This window comes from Mauremys reevesii, linkage group 7, assembly GCF_016161935.1.
Source record: "Mauremys reevesii isolate NIE-2019 linkage group 7, ASM1616193v1, whole genome shotgun sequence".
NCBI classification, from domain to species: Eukaryota; Metazoa; Chordata; order Testudines; family Geoemydidae; genus Mauremys; species Mauremys reevesii.
Window position 1 is genome coordinate 124900003 of NC_052629.1, and position 9398 is coordinate 124909400.

The window sequence follows — 9398 nt, forward strand, 5'->3', positions numbered from 1 at the left end:
ACTCCATGACCCCCATGACCCCTTCACCCCTGCCCCGTGACTCCTCACCCCACCCCACTCTGCTCCATCACCCCTGCCCTCGCCCCACTCACTTCGCCCCTCGTCTCCATCACGCCCCCGCCCGTGACCCCCATGACCCCGCCCCACTCACCGCAGTCACCCTAATCCCTCCCCCTGCTGAGGTTTAAGCCAGTTGGCTCAGTGCCTGGAGCAGGTCTGGCCCCTCAGTGGCCCAGGGTGCTGGGAGCGGGGGCGGGGGCCTGCTCCCCCCCCGGCGGTGGGGCTGGTTTCATGGTGTACTTGGTGCTGATGGTGCGTCCCGACACACACCGGTACTCCCCCAGCTCCGTCCTGCTCCGCTCGTTCTGGCTGACGGTGAGCTCCACCGGCACCGAGATGGTGGCCTCTTTGCTCACCACGTGGATGGTGAGCTGGGTGCAGGGCGGGATCTTGGCTGGCAAGAGCACCTCCACCCGATCCCGCCGGGTGGTGGACTCGCTGCGCCCCTTCTCCACGGTGAAGACATTGGCGGCTTCCACGGCCAGCGTGAAGGAGAGCCCTGCCCGCAGGCTGGTGGCGTTGCTGAACCGGAAGCTCTGCAGCGTGGTGGTGACGTATTCCCGGCTGCTGCAGGTGGTGAACGTCTGCTCCAGGTCCGTGGCGTTCACCCCCACGATCTCGTCAATCAGCACGTCCCGCTCGGCCTCCACCTTCCGCTGGCCCCACAGGATGCGGGCGGTGACGGCGGGGCGGCCGGGCGCCAGCGGGCGCAGGTGGGACAGGCAGTTGTGGAAGCCCAGCTGTGGCTTGTAGTCGGGCAGGCGCTCGCCAGGCCAGGCGATGTGGTACCAGCCCCCGCGGGCCGGGTGCTTGTAGAGCAGCCAGACGCCGCGCTGCACCACGTGGGAGGAGACCCGGTCGTTGAAGTAGCCGTAGGTGAGGTTGGTCTCTTCTGTCACCACCTTGCTCTGGCCCGCGTAGTCGGGCTCCTCGTACAGGGTGATCTGCGGGTCGGCCAGGTCGTGGTGCACCAGCCGCAGCGCCGAGAACGCCTTGTCCTTCTCCACCGTCCGGTACTCGCCTTCCTCCAGGGCGTAGGCGTCGCCCTCGTACTTGGGGGCCGTGTAGGCGATCCACGGCTGCCCCACCACCCGCAGCGAGCTGATGCAGTCCCCGAAGTCCAGCTCGTGCAGGTCCGGCACGTCGGACGTGAACTCTCGGCTCAGCCCCTCGAAGTCGGCCTGCTCGTACACCACGATCTTGTTGACGCCGGGCTGCACAGGGCGCTGCTGCTCGGCCGGGCTGGGCTCGTCCCGCCGCACATCCGAGAGCTGAATGCTAGGCAGGGCCATCGCCGGCGCAGGGAGACGCTCTGCCGGGAGCAAGGTGCAAAGGGTCACCCGCTGCCCCAGCGAGCACGGGGGGGTCCCAGCCCTGCACCACCCCCACCACTTCATCCCACCCCTGGGCTGGACGTGCCCTGCAGCCTGTGGGCAGGACTCCGGCAGGGCCCCCCAGGGCCGGTTCTGGGGCCGGCTCCAGGCAGGTCAGACCGAGCCCTTGGGGCCTCACAGCCTGGGACGCGCCACGTCCAGGTTGAACAGCTGCAGGGCGAGTCGCTGAGTGCCAGCGAGCTCCGGCAGCCCTGTCACGCCTGCGCCAGGGCAGTGGCCTGGCGCTCGGTCCCAGGGACGGACACCCTGTGCGGGGCTGGGCCTGCTCCCCTGTGCCCCCCCGGGCCTGCCCCCCCAGGCTCCCAGGGCGCTGGCCAGGCCAGCCGGGAGCTCCCAGCCCCTCCCAGGGGACAGGAGGATTTACCAGACTGTGCAAATGGGCCCCGAAACCCAGCCCAGGTGCCGCCCTCGGCCTCCTGCTCAGCCCTGCCTGCACAGCCGCTCTCCCGGGGCGCAGGCCTGGCAGCTCCCCACGTCCCCTCTGGCTGCGCTGGGGGAAGGGAGCAGCCGGCTCCAGTCACCTCCCCTCACCCCGTTGCTGTCGCGTGTCTGCTGCAGCCCCCTGGCACCGCCGCCCGCGGGCAGACACGCCAGGCCAGGAATGCCAGTGGCTGAGTAACGCAGGCCCTGCCTGCGCCCGCTGCAGGGCTGCTCCCTCCTGCCATCGCTGAGTCCTCACAAGGGAGCGGCCCCGGCACTGCCCCTGCACCCCGCTTCGGGCTGGCTGCAAGGACCTGGAGCCTCAGGGCTCAGGGCCCCTTGGGACGGTCCGGGCTCCCTCACCCCAGCCAGACCTCTTACCTTGGGAGTTGGCAGCCCTTGTCCGTGAGAGCGAAACAGCCCTGCCCAGCGAGTCCCAGCTCCCTCGCAGCCAGCACTGCACCAGCTGCCTCCGCACCCGTTTTAAGAGGAGCAGGAAGGGCTTTGATCATGTTGGGACCTGAATCCAGGGCTGCTGACACCTCCCACCCACGTGGCCCAGGGAGCTGCCACCCATGCCCTGGGGAGCAGGATGAGCCCACTGGCCTCCCCCTCACTGGGGCGGCAGCTGGGCCAGAGCCTGGCACTTCCAGACAAGCCGGGCCCTTGTGCAACGCTGCATGTGACAAGGGGGCAGCTGTGGTGACGCCGGCTTGAGTCAGGGGACGCGGCTGAGTCACTAATTTAATACTTGGCTTTGCAGCCCTTCCCACGCTCCTAGGGTGGGAGCCCGGGAGCCGGGAGGCAGGAATTAGCACCTGCTGCAGAGAGACCCATGAGCCAGGAGTTACCGCAGCCCGTCACCCTCGTCCTGCGCCAGCCCCAGCCACTCAGCCGCTGCCAACCTCTTTGTAGCACCACGGCAACGAAGAACTAGAGCCGTTCATGGAGGAAGGCCCATCAATGGCCATTAGCCAGGCTGGGCAGGGAGGGTCCCTGGCCTCTGTTTGCCAGAAGCTGGGGATGGGCGACAGGTGTAGCAGTCGGATTTATTGTTTGGATTGTGTATGACTTTGAATGAAGCTAATAATGTGGCGTGTATTAAATGTAAGACTGACGCTGCAAACCTCATACAGGAACGTGGGGATTTACGAGTACAGAAGCCCCTCACTTAACGTTGTCGTTCTGTTCCTGAAAACTGCGCCTTGGAGCGAAACGCCGTGCGGCGAAGCCAGTGTCCCACAAGGATGACTGTCCCTGGGGGCTGGGGCCAGGGAACCGTACAGTACAGCACGGCGCTCTAGCTGGGAGGTGCCCCCCTTGCCCCACACAGGCCCAGCCCCCTGGCACTGGCGCCAAGGAGGCTGAAGGTGCTGCAGGCTCGGAGCAGCACGTTGTGCAGCAGCAGCGGCAGCTTCCGCTACTCTGCAGGCACCAGGGGCCGGGGGCCTCAAGCCTCGGCCCACCCACTCCACCCCTTCCCCCAAGCCCCCACCCTTAACCCGCCTCTTCTCCCCTCCCCCTCTGCTCCGCACCCTGCAGCCTCGCTCCTCCCCCCCGCCCGCCACCAGCCAGCTGATTGCCGCGGACAGGAGGCAGGGGGAGGAGGGGGGAGGCGCTGGGGGGGCACAGGGGAGCTGATAGGGGGGCTGCCAGCTGTGGACAAAGCAGGCAGCCAAATGACCTTGTAGTGAAGCATTGCACAACTTTACATGGAGCATGTTCTGTAATGGAGCAGGGACATAAGAGCAAAACAACGTTAAGCGAGAGGCCGTTACGTGGGGAATCACTGTGTAAAGCTGGGGAGTTTTGCCATAAGACTCTGGGGTCAGTCCTGCAAAGCCGCAGAGCATCGGATCGCGACCGACAGAGCCCAGCTCCTCACGCGTCCGCAACCTAACTGGCTACGACAGACTGGTCACTAGGGGTGTGTGTGTGTGTGTGTGTGTGTGTGTGTGTGTGTGTGTGTGTGTGTGTGTGTGTGTGTGTGTGTGTGTGTGTGTGTGTGTGTGTGTGTGTGTGTGTGTGTGTGCGCGCGCGCAATGCAGCGTGTTGCCTTTTCCCCTGAAAAACATCCCGAGTGCTTCTTATAGGCAGAACATTTTTGGTGGAGAATTGCGAAGGGGAAGCCAGGCCCTGCTAATACTGCTGGGCGTTTGCAGAGGACAGGTATATTTCCGTCGTTGGGACCGTGTCCGACTCGCAGGGCCGGGCGTCTCAGAATCTGTGGAAACATCCTTATGGGGAAACAATATTTGTCCTATAGGTAACAGATGATTCCGGTGGAGAGTTTTGGTGGGGCCGTGACTGTCCTCAGGACGTATGTGATACACTGGTAGATCCCCAAGTTTCTTCTCTATAATGTATGGGTGTGACTCCCAACGATCGGCAATATACCTGTCCTCTGCAAACGCCCAGCTCCTCGGAGAGTGAGGATGAAATGGGGTTTGGTGAACATCCAGTTGGGAAGCCCCGACCCTAATGGATCCTCTTGTTGTCACGCAAAGAGATGGTGACGGGGAAGACCCCACACTGAGCACTCCTGAGGCCCCACTGTCCCAAGCTGTGGAGAGCCCCCAAGAACACGATGAGGACGGTTCAGTGCAGGCAGAGAACCCTGTACTGCAAACAGCCACTTTAAACCCAGATGCCCTCGAATTCATGCCTCAAGGACCCATCATCTGGCCTCCATGTCCAGTGGTGTCCCCTCAGCCAACCCCCGACAGCCAGCCTAGGCGTTCCTCTCGGGAAGGGAAGCCCAGGTGTGTGCTGACGTATGATCGTTTAGGGGAACCCAGTGACCTACAGATCCCTGGGGTGCCACGGGGGGCGAGCTGCCTCATGGGGGCCTGTGGGGTGGATGATGGGAACGCTCCTGAGGAATGGGGGCCCTGGGTCTCCTGCTGGGGATCCATGGTTTAGAGCCACCTGCTTTGATGGGGACATGAAGGATTATTTCCTTTGGGGGGGGGTGTAACCCCTTTGGGGTTTAGAGAGCATGGCCCCTTTAGATCTTTTTCCCAGGGGGAGGGGGAGAGTGAGAAAAAAGGAGGGAAACTCCAGGGGGTGGGGGGCTGGAGCTCCAGGGGAGGGGGAGCAGCCAGAGGCCCTAGCGAAGGAAGCAGCAGAGAACCTGCCTGGAGCCGGGGAAGGACGGGGCGGCCGATCGGGGACCCCCAGGACAGGAGCCAGGAGCAGCCTGTGCCGGGAGGAATCGCCCGAGCAGGACAGGCCGGAGCTGGACCCAGGATCAGGCTGCCCAGAGCTGCGTGGGGCTGGGAGCACTGGGGCTGGTGGCTCTGCACTGGGAACAAGGAGAGGCTGTAGCTAGTTCAGTGGGGAGGGGGCAGTGGGGAGCTGCAGCCGGTTCGCACCGGTTCGCGAGAACCGGTTGTTAAATTTAGAAGCCCCTTTAGAACCGGTTGTTCCTGGAGGAACAACTAGTTCCAAAAGGGCTTTTAAATTTAACAAAAGCTCTAGCAGCTCCCTGCCCTTCCCCCAGCCCCAGCTCCCCTCACTCCGCCTCTGCCTCCGGCTTCTCCTCCCCCTGCCCAGCTTCCCGCGAATCAGCTGTTCCCGCGGGAAGCCCGGGAGGGCTGAGAAGGCTTCCACCAGGTGAGCTGGGGCCAGGGGGCGGGGGCGCCAGCGGGAGGAGGGCTCCAGGCGCCACGCCGCCAGGCGAGGTCACGGCCGGACCCTGGGGCCGGGCGGCGCGGCTCCTGCCCCCCGGCTCCTGCCCCCTGGGTCCAGCTGCGACCTCGCCAGGCAGCGCAGCACGGCTCCTGCCCGGGCCCTGGGTCCGGTCCCCGGGTCCGGCGGGGCAGCGCGGCTCCTGCCCGGCCTCCGGGTCCGGCGGGGCGGCGCAGCTCCTGGGTCCGGCCCCAGGTCCGGTGCGGCTCTGGCCTGGCCCCGGGTCCGCGGGCAACGGCTCCTGCCCGGCCCCCAGGTCCGTGCGGCTCTGGCCCGGCCCGGGTCCGACCCCCGGGTCCGGCACGGCTCCTGGGGCCAGCCCCCAGGTCCGGTGCGGCTCTGGCCTGGCCCCCGGGTCCGACCCCCGGGTCCGGCGCGGCTCCTGGGGCCAGCCCCCAGGTCCGGTGCGGCTCTGGCCTGGCCCCCGGGTCTGGCGTGGCGGCGTGGCTCCTGCCCGGGTCTGGCCGGGCGGCGCAGCTCCGGTCCGGCCCCCAGGTTCGGCTGGGTGGCTCCGGTCCCAGCCCCAGCCCAGCTCGGCCCCCCCCTCCAGGCAGCGCGGTAAGGGGGCAGGGAGCGGGTGTTGGAAGAGGGCAGGGGAGTTGGGGGGGTGGATTAGTGTTGGAGCGGTCAGAGGGCAGGGAACAGGGGGATTGAACGGGGCAAGGGTCCCGGGGCAGCAGTCAGGAAGGAGCAGGGGTGAGATGGGGCGGTGGGGGTAGTTAGGGTAGGGATTCCAGGGTCAGTCAGGGGACAGAGAGAAGGGGTGGTTGGATGGGGTGTAGGGGTCCTGGGGTGCCATCAGGAATGAGAGAAGGGGTTGGATGGGGTGGCAAGGGGCAGTCAGGGGACAGGAAGGGGGTGGATAGGGCACGGGTCCGGGGGGGGCTGTCAAGGAACATGGGGGGGGTTAGATGGGGCAGGAGTCCGGGGCGGGGGCATGACCCCCTCATGGGGTGAGGAGGAGGGAACCGGTTGTTAATATTTTGGCAGCTCATCGCTGGGAGGGGGTCGCTCTGGGGGGCTTTGCAGAGAGCGGCAGGAGAGGCACCGGAGGAGTTTGCTGGGGAGAGTTCACTGGTGCCGGAGACGACTAGGAGCCCACAAGACTCACCACTGGCCTGGAACTTTGCTCAGGCCTCCTGATCTGTGTGTGCAGACGCACCCAGGGGTGAGCTGCAGACGGTTCCCGCGAACCGTTTGCTAAAATTAGACGCCGGACAGAGACCCGGATGCTGAAGTTCTCTGTCCGGCGTCTAATTTTAGCAAACGGTTCGCGGGAACCGCTGCGAATTCTGCCTCCACCTCCTGCCATGAAGCTCCTCCTGGCTTCTCCTCCCCCAGGGCTTCCCGCGAATCAGCTGGTCGCGCGGGAAGCCTGGCAGGGCTGAGAAGCAGGCAGGCTTCCCCGGCCCAGGAAGAGGACGCTGAGGTAGGAAACTAGGGGGGGCGTGTGTCCTGGCCGGTCCCTGGCCGCGGCCCGTCCCGCCTCCCGGCCGCGACCCTGCCCGGCCACCCGCCCCGTCCCTGGGTCCCCGCGTTCCCGGCCCCGCCTCCCCAGCCGCGACCCTGCCCGGCCACCCGCCCCGTCCCGGGTTCCCCGCGTTCCCGGCCCGCCTCCCGGCCGCGACCCTGCCCGGCCACCCGCCCCCCGTCACCGGGTCCCCGCGTTCGGCCCCGCCTCCCGGCCGGCCCCGTTCCGGGTCCCCTGCGTTCCGGCCCGCGTTCCCGGCCGCGACCCTGCCCGTCCCCGTCCCGGGTCCCGCCTGACCCTCACCGGCTGCGGCACGGCCCGTGTCCCCGTCCCGGCCGCAACCCTCCCGGCCCGTGTCCCCGACTCCCCGAACTCCTCCCGGGTCCCCGCCCGACCCTCCTGGCCGCGTCCCCCACGTTCCCGGCCCGCGTTCCCGGCGCGACCCTGCCTGGCCACCCGTCCCCGTCCCGGGTCCCCGCCCAACCCTCACCAGCTGCGGCACGGCCGCGTCCCGACCCCCGAACCCCTCCCGGCCGCCCGGCTCTGGCGCCACCCGCCCTGCCGTGCCCCACCTACCGGGATGCTCGGCTCTGACACGGCCCCACCTCCAGCCCGGCCTGGCCCGTGGCTCCAGCCGCCCCTGCTGTTTTGCCAGGGGCTGGGCTCGGCAGCGGGTCTGGGCGTGGCGGCGGCCCGGCTGCCCGGCTCCAGCTCTGGCCGCAGCCCTCCCTGGCTCGGCCGGCCAGCCACCTGGCTCCGGCCGCCGGGCTCCCTCCGCATCCTCCGGCTCCGGCGCGCGACTCCTGTCCCGGCCCAGCCACGCCCAGGCAGCGGTAAGGGGGCAGGGAGGGGTGTTGGAGAGAGGGTAGGGGAGTTTGGGGGTGGGGGTCAGAGGGCAGGGAACAGGGGATTGAACGGGGGCCAGGGTCCTGGGGGTCCATCAGGAATGAGAGGAGGGGTTGGGTGGGGCTGCAAGGGGCAGTCAGGGACAGGGAAGGGGGATGGGGCAGGGGTCCTGGGGTCCATCAGGAATGAGAGGAGGGGTTGGATGGGGCGGCGGAGGTACTCAGGGTACAGGGAAGGGGGTGGGTGGGGCAGGGGTCCCTGGGGCGGCTGGGCCCGGTGCCAGCCCGGGAGTCGGGCCGAGCGCCTGCCGCGAGCGTTGCCTGCTCTGGTCCGGACGGGCTCGGGAGTTGGGCCCGGCGCCGGTCGTGGTCCTGGCAGAGTGGACCCAGTCCCCAGGCAGTGTGGTAAGGGGGCAGGGAGGGGGTGGGTTGTGGGGGGGTGGATAGGGGTCAGGGCAGTCAGAGGGCAGGGAACAGGGGGATTGAATGGGGGCAAGGGTCCCGGGGAGCAGTCAGGAAAGAGCAGGGTTGGATGAGGTGGTGGGGGCACTCAGGGACAGAGAGAAGGGGTAGTTGTATGGGGTAGGGGTTCTGGGGGGCCATTGAGAATGAGAGGTGGGGTTGGGTGGGGCGGCAAGGGGCAGTCAGGGGACAGGGAAGGGGGGATGGGTCAGGGGTCTCGGAGTGTGTGTGTCAAGGAACATGAGGGGTTGGATGGGGCATGACCCGTTGTTAAAATTTTGGAGGGAGGAGGGAACCCGTTGTTAAAAATTTGGCAGCTCATCACTGGACGCACTGCTCAGTGTCTGCCCTTCCAGATTGTGCCACCGCTGGGCCCGTGGGGCCTTGGTTTGGATGCAGCCCTGTTCTACTGCTCCCCCTGTATTTCCCCTGGTTGTTTTTCTCCTCTCAGCCCTCTGTAAATAAATACCTCCCTTTGCTATATCCACTGTACTTTCCTGTGGGGGGGTGTGGTCACTCTGGGGGGTGGGAACAGGTGCCTGTGGGAACAGGTGTGGTCACGCTGGAGGGGATTTCTCCTGCGGCCTCCCTGTGCGCGCTGTCTCTTGGCCAGAGCTGCCTGCAGAGCAGACTCCATCTTGGCCACGCGGGCGCTAAAGTTACACTTGGTGGCCGGTACGGGGACTTTGCAGCACACTCTCTCTCTCTCTCTCTCTCCCCCATGTTGCGCACCCTGGGCTCCCCTTCACAGAGCAAAGAAACTCCCGAGTGACTTTCATCTCAGTTTAAAAAAAAAAAATGGAGAGAGGATTATTAGAAGACCTGTGCCGAGGGGCACGAACCCCAGTAGCCAAAGCTGTGCTGGTGGCGGGGGTCCCAGAAGAGAGGGAACCCATTGAGATTGAGGAAAGCCTAGATGCAGCTGAAATCCTGGGGAGGGTAAAGGTCCACACCCGTATTTACAACCGCACAGTGCAGGGCCTGGTAGCACCATGTACTCACTCCAAGGAGGCAGATCTTGATGAAGTGCCCAAAGAGGTGCAAGGAGAAGGTATC

General features: G+C 66.3%; 1 protein-coding gene across 1 annotated transcript; it reads right to left on the reverse strand.

The window, feature by feature from the left end:
- Positions 1-224: 224 nt before the first annotated feature.
- On the reverse strand, positions 225-2410 carry LOC120369341 (epidermal differentiation-specific protein-like). Its single transcript, XM_039482524.1, has 2 exons — positions 2256-2410; positions 225-1372 (listed from the first exon to the last, which is right to left on the reverse strand). Exon 2 carries the CDS (start codon positions 1350-1352, stop codon positions 225-227), a length of 1128 nt encoding a protein of 375 aa, XP_039338458.1. The 5' UTR covers positions 1353-1372; positions 2256-2410.
- Between the last annotated feature and the right edge of the window lie 6988 nt (positions 2411-9398).